Source organism: Rhinatrema bivittatum, chromosome 10 (assembly GCF_901001135.1).
Source record: "Rhinatrema bivittatum chromosome 10, aRhiBiv1.1, whole genome shotgun sequence".
Classification (NCBI taxonomy): Eukaryota; Metazoa; Chordata; class Amphibia; order Gymnophiona; family Rhinatrematidae; genus Rhinatrema; species Rhinatrema bivittatum.
In genome coordinates this window covers 116,430,441-116,448,042 of record NC_042624.1, presented here as the reverse complement: position 1 = coordinate 116,448,042, position 17,602 = coordinate 116,430,441, and the positions used below count along the sequence as shown (strand labels likewise).

The 17,602-nt window shown below is 42.3% G+C and overlaps 1 protein-coding gene across 1 annotated transcript in view; it reads right to left on the bottom strand.

Annotated features, from left to right (window-relative positions):
- Positions 1 to 17,602, bottom strand: part of STIL (STIL centriolar assembly protein) — a 64,609-nt gene that overhangs the window by 7,239 nt on the left and 39,768 nt on the right. The window contains 5 exon segments of the mRNA XM_029618629.1: positions 7,205 to 7,427; positions 8,828 to 8,987; positions 10,895 to 11,944; positions 12,694 to 12,808; positions 16,729 to 16,838. Of these exon segments, the coding sequence (XP_029474489.1) occupies positions 7,205 to 7,427; positions 8,828 to 8,987; positions 10,895 to 11,944; positions 12,694 to 12,808; positions 16,729 to 16,838 (1,658 nt within the window).

Here is a 17,602-nt window from a genome sequence, read left to right as displayed (position 1 = left end):
CCTAAAACCTGGAATAAAGAGCCTACTGTAAATATAAGCAATTATTGTTTAGCAGTTTAAACTGCAGAACTGAACTGTTCTAGCAGATAAGCCTTAAACGGTTTTTGAAGGATTGCTTGGTAGATAAAGAAAATGCAGACTTTTAGGTCTAGTGTTTGAGTCACACTTGTGGTTAACTCTCTTCAGTCTTCTTGTAAACTAATTGAAGCCATTTTAGTTATTAATGGAAAAAGCTGAAACCTTAGCCAAAATTCTGCTCAGGCCACCAGATGCATCAAAACTAAGGTCTCCTTTCCGCCACCCTTAGCAATTCTGAAGTCCAGGCACCTTGGATATACCAAGTAACAACTGTTAACCTCTAATTTTAAAACTACAAAGTAGCTAACATTTACCCAGCCCTCACTCCCCAACCAAGAATCATCACAACCATCCGATTTAAGATCATGAGAATGTTATACATACCAAACAAATGTATACATTGAAAGCTGCTTAACTGTAACATGTGGTTTGCAAGATCAACAGCATGAATCTGATGGAGCCTGGGTCGGTGAAGTTACACTTTATAGCTTCAAGAAGCATTCTGTCACACTCCACTGAGCAGATGCTGTACAGCACTCACTTCGGGTCTTAATGTACAGTATTTAACATTTAGAAACCAACTCCAGGGGGAGGCGTCCTCTGAGAACACCTGTTGCAGGTAAGCAACTGTTACTTTCTCTGAGTACAAGCAGGATGTGAAGTTCTCACAGCTGAGGAATCTCAACTATAGGCTGCCTTTAATGAAAAAGGGGAAATACAACCAGAAACACAAAATACACAGTACCAGACAAAACTATTTTTGTTGGCAACAAGTCATCTTTGCTATTTTTTTTTTTTAAGACAGTCTGGAAACAAAAAATAGATTCTAGAGAGATGGAATTGGATTCTAAACCTCAGAATCTGCAGAAGAGAGACTAAGCAAACCCACTGATTCAGAGTCTTAATCCACACAATGAGGAGATGAGAGTATGTGGACTGAACACAGTGTTGCAATTTTGTGAATCCCTTTAAAGGAGGCTGATCTCAGGTGAGCTACCATCATGGCTTTAACATGCCCATCCAGAGTCAGATCTTCCTGGTCATAACAGAAAGATGCAATCTGCTAATGCAAGAAAGGATGCATTTGTCAATGCAATTCCAGGTTTGGTGTGGTCAAAAGAAACAGAAGTTGGGTGTACTTTCTAAAGGTTTCAGTCTGTTCCAGACAGGCAGCTATGGCTCTTTTGCAATCCAAAGTGTGCAAGGATTGCTTGCTTTTGTGGACATGTGGCCTAGGGAAAAACATTGGAAGGACAGCTAATTGTTGTGGTAGAAATCCACCACCTTAGGTAGGATGTGTGCACAAAAAAAGCATTATTAAAAAAACTTAGTATAAGGCAGAAATGTCACTAGTGCCTGGAACTAATTGACACTGTGTGCTGAAGTGACTGCTACCAAAAATGGACTTCCAGGACAGGTACTTCAGCTCACAGAAGTCTAAAGGTTTAAAGGGAGCTTTCATCAACTGGGCAAATATCACAGTGGAGGTTGATGACAGACTTAAACTGAAGCAAGCCCTGCGTGGATCAGACTACTAAAGGATGTACACAGATGAGTTTACCTTCTACATAGTGGTGATGAGGATCAACTCACTAAGATGAATCCTAATGGAGCTCGTTTTGAGAAAGATGTAGAAAATATTCAGGTTGTTTGTATGGAACATGAGAAAGTGTCTAGGATCTTTCCCTCACAATAGAAGACAAACTTTCTCCATTTAAAACCATATAGTTTTCCTTGTGGAATCCTTCCTAGAAACCAGAAGAACAATGACATCCTTTGAGACGTTAAGAGAATTAAATTCTATCCTCTCGCATCCAAGCTGAGAGAGCTAGGAACCTGATGTTAGAATGACACAATGTTCCCTGGTTCTGAATGGTAAGTGTTGGGAACTCCCCAACTAAACTGATTCCCTGATGGACTTCAGCAAGAGCAGAACAGTTTGCGCCACTAGAGGACCTGGAGTATAAGCATACAGACCCCTCTCCAATAGGGTAAGGTATCAGAGGCTAGCTTGTCTGAGCACTTCTGGAGTAGAAGTCCTGGACAGAAAGGTTCTGAAAAGATGCAAACGGATCTACCTCAGGTGTTTCCCCATTTATGGAATACCTGGTTAGCTACTCCCCTGGCACAGGGACCATTCATGTTGTTCCAAGAACCAACTTAATCATCTGCCAGAGCATTCTCTTTGTCTGCCACATATGTGGCTTTTAGGACCATTCCATGAGAAACTGTCCAGGGATAAAAGTTTCCTGACCAGGATGTATGAGCTGTTCACATAGAAACTGCTATATGATTTAGAGAATAGCCACTGCCATTAGCAATGGTAACATGGAATAGACTTAGTTTTTGGGTACGTGCCAGGTTCTTATGGCCTGGATTGGCCACTGTTGGAAACAGGATGCTGGGCTTGATGGACCCTTGGTCTAACCCAGTATGGCATTTTCTTATGTTCTTATGATTGAATGAGGACAATTTTATTAGCCAACTGATCTCTGAAAGCCTTTACAGCATACAGTACCACCCTTAGCTCTGGGTAATGCAATTTTTCCTGAGCCCCTCCTACCTGAGTTCCCCAGCCCAAACTGAACACATTCGTGGTTAGTTCAGTTTGAGTTGGAGGAGATTGGAAGAAGACTCTAACTACATTTGACTGACTCTGCGGTGTTGGGTGATTTAGATCCTGAAGATCCCTGAGTGGCCTGTAACTACTGTATTGTAGCGTCCACTGGACTTCTCTCATTGAGATGTGCCAAGGGAGTGACTATACTATTTATGCCATTAAAACATAACAACCTCAACATATCCCATGCTGATACCTGCTGTTTGTTTCCTCCATTTTGGATATCAGCATGAAGGATTCTTATGGAAGAAGGGCTTTTGCCCAAGTCTTATTTAACAGTTTTCTATAAATTCTAATTGAGAGATGGGTTCACATTGGCTTCAGGCTAATTAACGTCTTAACCCTAGCAACTCCCAACATCTGGTGATTATTTACTTAATCGATTCCATGACACTTCCCTGATGTGCACTTGACCAGCCAATTACATGTAACTCCAATTTATGTAGATGCACTGCAACCTCTGCAAGACGTTTCAGGAATACATATGGTGCAGATGCTGGCCTATATTTGAGGCGGTGCTTCCCTACTACAAATCAGAGATTCTTCCTGTGACCTGAAAGTCTCTAGGTGGATGTAAGCATCCTTCAAATTCAGAGCGCATAGACCGTTCTTTTTTTCCAGGAAGGGAATTAAGGTGCCCAAAGAAACCATCTTGAACTTTTCCTTTACCAGAAATTGGTTCAAAGCCCTCAAGTCTAGAATGGGATGGAAATCCCCCCCCCCCTTTTTTTTTGGAAACAGGATGTACTCAATATAATTCCTGCCCTTTTTTCCTGGTGGAATGGATTTGATTTCAATGGCCTTTAAGCAAGAATTTCTTTTGCATGTAGGCAGTTTATCAAGTTCATGAATAAAAGTTCTTGATGTTGGGAAGCAAATCAACAACTGGGGGCAATTTAGCAGGGTTTCCATTAGATATCGTCTGTATCCATTTCTGATTATGTTGAGAGCCCAAGTATCTGAGGTTATTCTGGGCAATGGTTTATGTAAAACGTCAGTCTTTCCGACAGGAAAGTTCTCCAGCATGGATACTGGAATTCTGGTTATATTTTCCTGGATGACGTGAAAACCCTGACCCAGGTTTTGACAGATATGCTGGCTGTGTTTTTGGGTTTCTCTGCTGTCTGGAATGAGTAGGTGGCTTCTGCTGCTGATGGGGATGAGGGGGATAGCAGATAATGTCTCCTCTGAACCCCAGTCCCTCTCAGATGAGCAAGGTGGATCTGGAATGGCAGTAGAGTGGGTCTGAAGCATAGCACAGTGGCCCTTAATTTGAGCCACCACTTCTTTGAACTCATCTCTGATAGGATTCTTTTCACTGCAGAGCATTTGAGATTTCCTGCACATCTGGTCTAATGTTTGAGGCCTAGAACCACAGGGGCACCAGTGTCTACCCTTGAGGCTCTATGTTATTTCAAAAACATTGTTTGCCAATTTGACCACATGTTTACCACAATCCATAGTCTTGTCCATTGGTAACACTAGTTCATCATGATTCTCCTAATGGAGATGCTCTTCAATGCCTCATCTTTTTCAGAAGGTTTTGCAAATGTTGACCCATTAAAAGCTTATAGGATGATATGCAGTGATTGAGCATAATACCCTGAAACTTTTCTCACAAGAACAAGAGTATGAGAATCCTTCCGCAGAGTCAAAGAGTGGGTTCTAGACATCTTGTCCTTTTTGACAGCAGATGTGACAACTGACTTGAGGCGGCAGACCTTGCTTCTCAAATCCAGGAGCTTTTGACAGTACATTGCATCCACCTTCTTGTTAACTGGTGACAGATTTTTTTTTTTTTTTTGGGGGGGGGGGGGGGGGGGGGGGGGGAAATTGTATCCTACATTCGCCATCTGAGTCTCCTGAAGGACTTTGTGGATGGAACTGCCAAGACTTCCTTCGGTGGGGGGAAATCCATGAGGTGGAGGATATCACATTTTTGTCCTGGGATTCTTCCGCCTCCTGTAAATTAAACGGAAAGACCATTTTTTATATATGAGAGAAGAAAGGTATCAGAGAGGGAGATCTGTTGATACAAATCCATAGATGTATTGCTAAGAATATTTTGAACCAGAAATTATAGGTTGGTGGTGTGATCCGAGATCGTACCTGTCTAGAAGACAAGACTTTTGTCTTGTGTCTAGATCCAATCAACTTCTGCACTTTGGAGAAGCTTCCTCCCCTATGCGCTTTAAACAGACAGTGGCGTAGTGGTGTGAGGTCTAATACCGTTCAGGAATTGGAAAATGAGCCCTTCACCCAGATGCAATGAGAGAGTTTCCAGCAGGGACTGAACCTCATTTGGCAAAGCTATCAATGTCAATGCATTCAGATTTATGGTTCAGTACTGGCTTGAATCCTATCCAACTCCTCCTTGAAAAATGCCAATATTGCATGGGAAGTAGGAAGAGCATCATATCTTCCTGGGTCACGAGAGAGTGAATCAGTGGCTGGCATATGAATCCTTTGAGACTGAAGCAATTTCAGAGACCATGTGAGAGAGAGCTGTCCTCTGCAGAACGTTTCGGAGGGTTTATAGCCACAGTCAAAATTCTCCTTGCTCCTGGAGACGCAGACAGATGCTTCCTAGCCTTTGCTTGATGCTGGTGCTGTCAAAGCAGAATACTTTACTTTCATCGGATTGGATGGTAGGAGAGGAAACTAGATAATTGCCTATCTCCCTGCCTCTATGGGTGCTCAGTGTAAAGGGAGACTGATGCTCTTTCGACATGCCCCGCCAGCATCTGATGCAACTCCTGAGCCCTTTGATGTCTATGCACCAGACTTGCTTTTCCATCAGCTCTATAAGGGAACAACGTTCTCTAGAGGGCATCTTCCTGCATGTGGAGTACCCAGAGACATCGTGGCCCTCCCCTAGGCAAAGTACATATCTATCATGGGAATCCGTGACAAATGATGTGACTGGACCAGGGGCACTTATCAAAACTGTTGGCCCTCTTTTCCTTTGAGAACACTGGATAAAAAATAACAGATTAAATCAACATGATCTTACAAAAACAAACATCCCAATGCACAAGGAGGCAGTGGAAAACATTTAGAAGCCTAAGAATGATTGAAAAATCCTACTTTAAGATTTTAAGAGGACAAAGATAAGGTGAACTGAGAATGCTGTGCAAAAAAGTGATATTAAAAATTAAAAATTCTTCTTAGAGGAAAAAACACACAGCAGTTGGGCTCTGTAGAAAGACGAGAACCGAAGGAAGCATCACACGTCCAATGCAGGATGATATGCTGATGCTCAGTGGAGTGTGGAAAAAGCTTTTACAAGCTATGAAGTATAACTTCACCAGCCTGGGCTCCATCATATAAGCTATAAGGACTTCCAATCCTGTTCACCCTCTGAGAAACTTTTACAAACAGAACACTTTTTAGTGTATAATTCATAAAATATTTAGGTTTTTTTTTAGGTTTCTAAGGCTAATTTATTACTGAGCTAATAGTATAAGGCTCTGCAATGTAATACCTTAAGATTGATCAGCCCAGCAAACTGAACCCTATATTGCACCTTGAATATTGTGTGCAGTTCTGTTTGCCCCATCTCAAAGATATAGTAGAATTAGAAAAGATGTAGAGTATGGTGACAAAATGATAGAAGAGATGTTCCCTCCCCTCTATGATGAAAGGTTATGCAAACAAGGTCTAGAGTTTAGAAAAAGATGGCTGGGAGGGGACATGATAGAAATTTATAAAATGAGTGGAAGTGAATGGTTAAATATAGGACAGTTATTTAACTCTTTCGAATAATGGTAAAACAAGAGGGCACTCCATAAAACTAACCTACAATCTGTTTTGAATCTGCTGCCGAAAGTACTTTTTCACTCAGCACACTGCCAAGCTGTGGAGTCTGTTGCCAGAGTACATGATCAAGGCGACTAGCATAGCAGGATTTAAGAGAGGTTTGGTCAAGTTCCTGGAGGATAAAACTAAAAGATAACTATTACTATCCCTGGGAGTTAGTAAAGGAATTAGACTACTTTATAGGATCTGTCAGGTACTTGTGACAAGGATAGTCAAAGACTGGATGCTGGGCTCAATGGACTTTGGTCTGATCCAGCATGGCAATTCTTATTTAAAACAGAGTTAGGATCCCACTCTCCCATTTATTATGTGATGTTTATATTCAACATTCTGACCTAATAATTTAAAAAAACCCAAATCTTAGCCAATTACAAATGGTACCTCCTTTAATTCAGAAGGCTAAAGGTTCTGAACCTCAGATCTATACAGATGACATGTAGTAATAACTCAAGACAGAATTTTTTCCATTGTACAAAAGCATTCCAAATGTTGCCAGCTCTCATCCTTAAGTACTAACCTTAATGGACAGAAAAGATATTTACGGTAATGCACTATTTCTGAAGATCATATGTTTTATAGTATAGCAGTATAAGATATTTTAGAGGGCTGCATATTATTTCTAAAGCATTACTTCCTTAGATAGTGGAGAAACTTGAAGACTAATGTAATTTTCACAACTGTTCTTACTTGAGTTGATCAGGTGACCCAGTTTCTTCTGCCTCTGTAACCTGGCTGCTTTCAGCAAAACTGTGAATGTCGACAGCTTTCAGTGAGGATGCAATACTTGTATGACTGGTATCTTCCGCGTTAACAGAAACTGTGATATTCTCATTAAAAATCTCTGCATCATCTGGTTTTACAGGAGACTCTTCTTGAGATGTACATGGAGAATTCCAAAACAAGCTAGCACCTTTAAGTAAAGATAATTTGCAGTGTTATTAACAAAGAATCCTAAATATTTAGTGGTCCAAAGTTTTTTTGTTTTTTAAAGAAAAAGACTGGGGCATACAGGCTTTTAAGGGAATTAGCTCAGCTATGACTGTCAGATCCAAAAGCCATGTCCCGTGTTAAAGAGTTATGCATAAGCTTGTTTCCCTCTGTAATCAACAGCAAAGGAAGAGAAACTGGAAACTGCTACTACATGAATTTGAACCTGAGCGATCTAAAGAATTTAGTAATGTCCCTGTTTAACATGTTTCCAGTTGAAGTTATTGAGATGTACATAACTTAAAAAAATAAAAAAAAACTTTTCTAACCACTATATATCTGGAAGAGGTATCATCATGACATCATCCCTATTAATAGCTACATTGCTAAGGTGCTACTATTAAAAAGTATGCCCTGCTATGGGCTATATGTGGATTAGCAGGTTATTCACACAAGAATAAAAGGCTCAATGAACATACACAACACAGCCATGAACTATTTCACCTTAAAAATTACGATTTTGTAAGAGCAGAATTCACATAGGTTTTGAAAGAATGTTTCTTAGCAAGTTGTACCTCCACTTTTGATGGACAAAACACATGGGGATACCATAAACAGCGGTTTGAATTTGTGAGAGTCTACTCTCAGTAATACCGAGGCTGCCCACTGGAAAGGGAACCACTGGCTCCTGAAGAACCTGACGTGCCATTCCTTAGTTTTCTAGTCCCCCTGAAAGGGTCATTTCCGTCCTCTGAACCTGATAAATTGGCGAACCAGTTGGTTTCCCAGGCTACACTTCCTGGCTTCCTAAAAATATCCTTGGCTGCCAATGGCTCAGAAAGATGAACAAGCTCTATCTTTTAGGAGCCTTTGATAGCGGGAAAAGACCATCACAGTCTACCTAGTCAGCCCACCCACACCAAATATTTGACTTTATTTAATTCTTTTATATACCGACCTTCATGACATGGGTCATATCAAATCGGTTTACATGGAACCTGGGGGGTAACATTCGTTAACGACCAACTAACAAGAGGTCATTTACAGGAGTTAATAGTTACATTTAACAAGGAGAGGCAACTTAGAATCTGGAGAAAGAGAAGAGAGAGAGACAACCATTCACTCCACTGCCATGTCTGGTTGGGGGGAGGGGGGTTGTGGAAGAGGGCATTCTGTCACGAATGTATTCAAAACTTGCAGAGCTGGCACTTCCTATATGCTAATCTTGTGCATCATGAGGTCAGCATACAGGATATGGCAATCCCGCTCATAGGTGGCCAGAAATGAGCCTGTCAGGCAGCATGAGGGACACTTGAGCCACACATCTTAGAGGGAACATTGCTTACAAGGCGCTGTACATTATCATGACTAAACAAAACTTACCTGTGCTTACCGCAATGCTCATACTTTTTCTCATCTGTAAACCTGGAGTTGATTGGGTTTGCATGGCAACAAACTCCACTTGCCTCTGTGACTGAGTGTTACTAGTTGTCATTTTAGGAGAAACAGACTGAAGAGTTTGTGCTTCCAACAAACGCTGAATCTGTAACAGTTTAAAAAAACCCCCAAACACATTAACCACAAGATGAGAATTCCTTGCATTAAATGCTTCAACAATTTTAAATTGTAATATAGCTGAGCCTATTTCAGAAAAATCAAGTTTGTTCACCTGTAAACAGTGTTCTCTCCACAGACAGCAGGATAAATTAGGCCATTATATGCGGGCAATATCATTCATTGGTGCTGCCATGAAGGTAGCAATCAGAGTTTACTGAAGACTTTACAGGGAGTTTCCGCATGCTGAGTTAGGAGTCCCTCAGTCTCTTCCAGAGCTCAAGCAAAATCAACTCTCCAGGGAGGTGGGCAGGTATTACGAATGGCTAATTCATCCTTTTTTCTGCAGATAAACTTGCTTTCTCCTTGGTCAAGCAGGAATTAGCCATTATGTGGGGGAAGTCCCAAAGTATCACTTTGAATTCAAAACTTCAGAATACAAAAATATGCCAACAAAACAGCCACATAAGTACGTTTCTTAAAGCTCTTGGAAGCAGCAGCAAGGTGCACTTATTGATAAGGTATTGAGAACTAATGAAGAGGAAAAAGTACTGATGCAGATTCTTGATAAAGCAGGTGAAAGGAACCAGAGAGCCCACCTGGCACCAGGAGGAAAACATCTGCCATCTAAACCTGTACATGTCTAGGGTACGGCTTCCTAGCTCAACAGATGATGCCCCTGACCTCTCTGGACAATGAAAATGGCGACTGTCAAGAATTCAACATCTCTGCTATCAGGGTGTGCAAGGGAAGTTTGAGGAGGTATAGATCTTTCTCCTGTGGTAATAGAAAGAGCTTGACTTCTGGAGGTAAAATTTGGAAAGTGTTTGGATAACTGGATGAGAGAAGAGAACACACATCCTGACTGGGTCACACTGGACAATAAGAAAAGCCTAGTCCAATTGTAAAATACTTTCTTAATTGTGCTTGCCACTAACCATCATTTTGGAAGTACATACAGAAGGTTCTGCCTCCCACTTTAGCAGAGAAAGGCCGTACTGTCTGTTAGATTGGAAGACCCTGTATGTGTGTTCTGCTAATTTGTTGAAGACTCCGGAAGAGTCTGTTCCCTGAAGAGTGCAACTGAGAGCCTATTTTTAACTGCTGAGATTCTGAGCAGGGGGTCATGGATCCTGTGCCTCTTATTTGCTTTCACAGATTGCTCCTTGCTTGTCTGTTTGGATCAACAATCTCATTTCCTTGCATGAGACAGAAAGAGTTGCTTACCTGTATCAGGTGTTCACCGAGGACAGCAGGATGTTAGTTCTCACACATGGGTGACCATCACCTGATGGAGCCCAGCACAGAACTTTGATCTCAAAGAATTTGAGTTTTCAAATATGCCCTACTGAGCATGTGCAGCTGTAGTTATTACCCTTCCTCCTAGGCGGAGTCCCTCAGTCCATGATATAGCTAATAAATGGAGAAACCAACTCCCAAGGAGGTGGGTTTTGTGAGAACTAACATCCTGCTGTCCTTGGAGAACATCTGGTACAGATAACTAACTCTGCTTTCTCTGAGGACAAGCAGGATGGTGGTCCTCACAAATGGGTGAATCCCCTGCTAAAGGCTGCCTGAGCAGGACAAGGCATCACAAAAAAACCCACAAACCCGTGGTACTCCAATCATGAGACTGAATGCAACGGGCATCAGGTCTTTCTTCGACTTAATCAACTATAATTCTCTCTTGCTGTTTAAAGCAGACATTGTTAAACCTGGGTGATGGACTGCACAGTGAAGTGGCCTATTATGCCCTTGGATAGAATAAAAAAGTGTTTGATGTTGAGTGCATGACCAATTCATGGTCTGTCAAAAGAATATTTATATATTTATTACAACAATGTCTACAAGTTTCCTAAAGAAGAATACACTCAGATGTGAAAAGAATCTACTTACCTGAGCTTGAAGCATTTTTAGTTGCCTGTCCTGTTCTTTCAAGAGTCTGTAGGCATCAGTAGATAATCCCATCATGCCATTATCCAGCTCACCCACGGAGGCAGGTGTATGTGCACATGCTGGGTATGTTGCATACGACTGCAAATTGCAAGGACTTCCCTGGGAAGACAGTCTCCTTCTTGGTGATAATATTAGACTACCATTTGGAGGAGAACAACAGCCTATGTTTATTGGGCTACTTGTAGCACACATTGGGCTGCAGCACACATTTCGGCATGCCAAATTTTGCTGAAAGGCATTCTCAGGAGAAACTTCAGCGTGCATTTCTGGAACATTAGTTGGGCTCATTTTGCTTATTCCTTGCCAAGCATTTGCTGGACAGTACTGGATGTGTCCGTTTTGAAAACAGCCACAAACATTGGGAGGATAGCAAGGTGGCACGTGAGAAACAGACATCTGCATTTCTGTTGATCTTGGACTCTGGAGTGGAAAGGTAATATTGCGCAGGTGAGACTGTGGCGCGACCACTGGAGGCCTAGAATGAGATAGGGAAGATCTCCTTATTACAGGTGGCCCTTTTCTTTGGACGGCCGCAGCATGGTTTGAACCAAGCCTCTCAGATGAGGATCTGGTTTGGTGTACAGATGTATCAGGCGAAGAACCACTCTGAGGCGTTGAAGATGAAGAGGAGGATGAACCCGAACTTCTTATCTGGGGACCAGCTTTCCAAAGGGGATTAGACGAATGTACCGGAGACTCTCTTTCTGTAGAAGATTTCATAGCAGGTGGTTTCTGGTTTAATTGATTTGACAGTCCTTTCAAATTAGAAGCTATAACTGTGTTGGCCATGTTTTGGGGTTCATGATCATAGCAGTGATTTCGGTAGCATGGATTTCTTGACGTGTTAGTCTTTCTTGTGGATTGAGGAACTAAAGTAAGTGGCATTTTACTATTTACATTCTCCACATGTTCCGGCATGGTTTTTGATTCTACAAAGCTGCCATCACAGATAAAGGAAAGCTCAGGAACAGAAGGATGGATCCTAGAAACCTAAATTAAAAAAGAAATAAAATTCTAAAGTTTAATTTAATGCCAATCCTTATATACAAAAAAAAAACCCAAAACAAAACACACACAAAAAAAAAAGATGGTGCAATTATATATTTATATTACATATACATGTTAAAAGCCACAAATTATGTAAGCACATTACAAAAGATGTTTAATGAAGGAATGTGATCTAAACCTTATTCCAGTTGGCAGAAACCAGTAACTAAATCGAAAAATTCATTTATTCACACAACACCAAAATGCAGTTTTCAAATAACCTACACAATTGTAGACTTATTTCTTAAATAAATGAAAAAAATAATGGTGAAAAAATAGGTCATCTCATTTTAGAAAAACTCAGAAGACATTACAATCAGTATACACAGCTGAAAACATCTCAAACTCATGGATTCTATATGTACATTGCAGGGAGGATAGCCCCACCAGGACCTCAATTCCCTAGGAGGTTTCTTTTGAAATTTCTCCAAATCTTTTTTTTTTTTTTTTTTTTTTTTTTAACTCCGACTGCAGGTTTTGCACTATCTGCCAGAGACAGAAAAATAGTGTTCCATACTGAGAGACTGCAGGTGGCACAGCAGTTTCAATAAAACCGTGTCTCCATCTGCTGGCAGGGATACAAAACCCAGGTACATACCGGGAAATATACCTAGGTATATATTATGAACAAAGACAAATGCTAGTTTGTAGGATAAAAAAGGTTTTCAGATCTTTCAGAGAAGCTGCATTACCTGTTGAATCAATGGATGAGGCCTAGGAGTTGGTCTTGGTGAGAAGTCTTCATCTTCCACCCCAGAATCATGATCACTAATTGATAATTTATTGGGGGAGGAGCTTTGATGAACACTAAAGGTGTGAAAAACAAACATCCTTTTATTAAGGTTTTTTTTTTTTAATTAAAATAAACTATTTGCAGGCAGTCAGAAGTTTCATCGGGAATGATTAGCATGCTGAAATTATCAGAATAGGAGAAGCAATTAGAAGATTAGCTAATATATGCAACTTCTCACTGCCTGGATCTTTATTAGGCAATAATGCTTTTGGTTAGGGAAAACACAGAAAGCAGAACTGCTTACCTGTAACAGGTGTTTTCCATAGGCAGCAGACAAAATATCAGTTGCCCAAGTGGGTGTCATCACCCAATGGCACTAGACAGAAAAAAATGCTCTGTGGCTTTCTGAACAGGTGCAGGTATTCTTGCACAGTTGCCACAGAGTGAGTCTCCTCAATCTCGGTAACAAGTTAACCTTCAACTTGAAAAGGGAGGAGGGTGGGATTGTGAGACTTGACTGTCCTACAGAACACACCTGTCAGCAATTTTGTTTTCTCTGTAGACAAAGCAGGACATTAATCAGCCAAAAAAGTGGGGACTCCAAGAAAGAGGTTGAAGTAGAATTGAAGAACTTAGGCAAGCTTTTGAGAACTGCCTGGTCAAAACTGCTGTCTTGCTGTAAAGCATTTTCTAGGCAGTAATGAGCAGTGAAAGTGTGAACAGAAGATTAGGTGTGTTTTACAAATATGGAAGCAGAGTGACGACGCCCCCCTGGTGGTTGATATAAGCTACTGTGGTGGAGTTATTGGATAGTACCCTCACCGCGGATTAAGGGTAAAAACACCTGAAGCGCCAGACGCATCGCCCGGGCCTCCAGCCGATTGATGTGCCACCGAGCCTGAACCGGCGACCAAATCCCCTGTGTGGTCTGGGACTGGCAGACTGCTCCCCAGCCAGAGAGACTGACATCAGTGGTCACTACCAGCCACTGTGGAGTCTGAAGAGGCATTCCCCGGAGAAGATGAGGGAGCGAAAGCCACCACTGCAAGGTGGCGATGGTAGAGACCGAAAGCGGGAGAACAGTGTGAAACTGCTCCGACACCGGCTGCCAACGGGATAGCAAAGCTCTCTGTAATGGACGCATATGCGCAAAAGCCCAGGGGATTTGGTCGATGGTGGAGGCCATTGAGCCCAGAACTTGGAGGTAGTCCCATGCTGTTGGGAGAGGGAGCAAGAGAAGGTTCCGCACCTGATCGATTAGTTTGAGGGCTCAAGTGCGAGGCAGGGACACCTTGCCAATCTGAGTATTGAAGCGGGCTCCCAAAAATTCTAACACTTGGGAAGGCTGGAGATTGCTTTTGGGAAGACTGACTATCCATTCCAGGGAGGAGAGGAGAGCTAGAACCCGATCCACCGCCTGTCGGCAGTGACCCTCTGACTTGGCCCTCACGAGCCAGTCGTGGACTAGGACTCCTTCGCGGCGGAGGGCAGCTGCCACCACCATGACCTTGATGAAGGTGCATGGTGCGGTGGCAAGGCCAAAGGGCAACGCCCGAAAACAAAGTCCCTGTTGAGGACGTGGAAGCGAAGATACTTCTGGTAATTGCAGTGAATCGGAATGTGGATGTAGGCCTCTGTCAGATCGAGAGAGGCGAGGAACTCGCCGGGATGAACAGTTGCGATGACCGCTGAGGGTCTCCATGCGAAAATATGGGATTCTGAGGGCCCGATTGACCCTCTTGAGGTCCAAGATCGGACGAAAAGCACAGTCCTTTTTGGGTACCACGAAGTAAATAGAATACTGGCCGGCATCGAGTTCCTGCAGCGGAACTGGGACAATGGCATCCAGACTCTGGAGTCTGGAAAGTGTCTGGTCCACCACCTCCCACTTGAGATGGCTGCAAGGAGAGGCAACGAAGAGGTCCGGCAGGTCTCGAGCAAATTCTAAGGCGTAACCGTCTCGGACAATCTCGAGAACCTACTGATCCGACGTGATTTTGACCCACTCCTCGAAGAATAGGGAGAGACTACCCCCCAGATAGGGGACAGAGGAATGGGCCGACTGTATTTCATTGTGAAGCGGGCTTGGAGGCGGCATGCTGAGAGGCCCCCTCGCGGAAGGGCCTGTGCCCGCGAAAAGGCTGGGACCAAGATTGAGACTGGGAAGAATAACCTCTAGAGGAGCCACCATGTCCACGAGGCTTATATCTCCATTGACCACGGAAACGAGGACGGGAGGGCGTAAACAACCTAGATTGTTTCTGATGGTCCTCAGGTAGCTTATGAACCTTGTTTTCCTCCCAAAGAGTTAATAAGCTACTCAAGGTCCTCTCCAAAAAGCAACTTGCCCTTGAAAGGCAATGTGCCCAAGCGCGCCTTAGAAGACGGGTCCACTGACCAATTGCGCAACCAGAGGAGCCTTCTGGCGGATACCGCCGAGACCATCGCTTTCGCCTGGACGCGGAGGAGATCGTATAGCGCATCTGCCCCGTACGCGATGACACCTTGCAGACGGGAGGTCCTGGGTGCCGAGCAGTTATTGAACCCACCTAAGACCTGCCCGCTGCATGAGACTGCTGCAGATCATCACCCGGACCCCCAAAGCTAGAACCTCGAAGATACGTTTTAAATGAGCTTTGAGCTTACGATCTTGTACGTCCTTTAGGGCTGTGGCCCCCACTACTGGAATAGCAGTGTGTTTGGTGACCGCAGAGACAGAAGAATCCACCGTGGGAATCCGCAGCATGTCCAAGCAATCCTCCGGGAGGGGGTAGAGCTTGTCCATGGCTCTCCCGACACACAGTCCCGCTTTGGGAGCTTCCCATTCCAGGAGGAGCAAAAATTTGTGCATAGGATGGAAGTGAAAAGCACTTGCCGGAGCCCTAAGTCCCGCCAGGAGCGGGTTCATATCTTTGGGCAGCGAAGCAGTCAGTGTATCTGCAGGGGGCCCCTCAATTCCCAGCTCCTGAAGGACAAAGGGAATGAGGGGTTCCAATTACACCTTCTGAAACATGCGGAGGACCCGGGGGTCTGCTGGAGACAGAAATACTGAAGGGCTGCAGAGTAGGCTCTGTCCTGATACAGGATATCCTTTCAGTTTTGGTCTATCTCCATCTGCTGGACAGGAGGCTCAACCCACGGTCTGGACTGATCTGGGTACGTTCAGGGAACATTTTTTTTTTTTGTAACTTGGAGAAGAAAAAAGGGAAAAAAATTTAACAAAAGTGCAAAAAAACCCAAAAACCAACTGATGGGCATCTTAAAGAGAGCACAAGCAGAAGAAAGAGAATGAGGAGAGTTGCACAGTGGTGGCAGCTGCAGGGGAATGCTTGCACATAGGTTTCTGAGTTCAGAAAACGTTTTCCATCAGTACCAGAAAATGTTTCCTACTTGTGTAACTGATTTGTCCTGCTTACCCCACTGAGAAAGCAAAAATTCTACCTCCCAAAACCACAGATTTCTTGTGGAATCAGGCAACTTATATAAGAACCACTGGTTCTAGCATTAATGTCAAACCTGTGACAAAACAGAGCACCTGGAAAATGGTTTGCTCCTGGTGATTTTAAAGCAGAATATCTTTTATGTGCAAAGGAGTATGTGTGAATGTTTGTACTTACTTTTTTTTTTTTAATTTTTAATTTTGCAAATTTCAATAACTCAAAACATTTTACATGTTCCAGCAAATGAGCATAATATTTCCATCATTTAAGGTAACTTTTTACAATTATCCAAATCTCTAATAGTGCCATCAAATACAAAATTAAGAAAAATATAATTTTATACAATCACATCAGTGGACATTAGATCCAGGCTGAATCAGCGATTTAATATATAACTGCCTAACTCTCAGTTTTCCTTTTCTTTTTATATGTTTGATAATTGCTCTAAAGTGGAAATGGATCTCTCCTATGTTGTATAAAAGTAACAAGAGCAATAGTAATACTATATTTCAGTTTTCCATCTCTGTTCTAAATATATTTCTTAATGTACTTACTTTCTAATAGATGCGTTCTTGGAAACCTCATTGAAAAAATCCATTTCTGCAGTTTGGTGCTCTGCACTTAGTTCAAATAAGAGAGGTTGTTTGTCAGATGGCTCAACATTCTGAAATGAAATCAGATAAATGAAGCAACAGGTAAAGCACAAAAAAGTAAAAAGGTTATTTTGAGGTGCAGCTACCCATGTAGTGTTCTTTTTCCATGCTACTCAGCATTATGGCCACAATGGCAGCAAATCACACGTACCACTGACCTATAAGCATGAACACAATTCATCAGCTATATGCTCATGCACAAGACAGGAATGAAGTTACATATTTTTTTTAGCACCAACATATAGCCAAGCTTTGAATATCTTTTGATGGTTGTGTAAAATTAACTTTCTATAATTTATTAAACTTACCCTTTATTTGCACCCTTTTACTTTGCAATGGTTGTATTGATTTTAGATACAGAGTAATCTCCAAAAATGTCTCTCACAGGTAGGCAGGTGTTCACAGTGTGTGTATTTTTATTTGTAGGGAAAATGTAGTGGGGGGTTAGACCAGAGAAGGTGTATATATAGGTACACATATGGGAAATTAATTATTAAATCCGTCCACTTTCACAACTGCTTTCTTTTGCCAGCTTGAAGGCCTGCAGCCAATTTAAAAACTATCCTCATCATATTCAAAAAATTGATCAATACTGTCAGAACTCTTCTGTTTATACCATACTGATCTATAACAGAAAAATTAAAACGGCAGTAGTGTAAAAGGAGAGCAGGACCTCCTGATGGAGGGAGGTGCCAGAAAATCTGTAGGCAGCTCCAGGTGAACCAATGGAACACAGCCATTAAATTTGAAATTAACAAAAATGAACAAAAAAGGG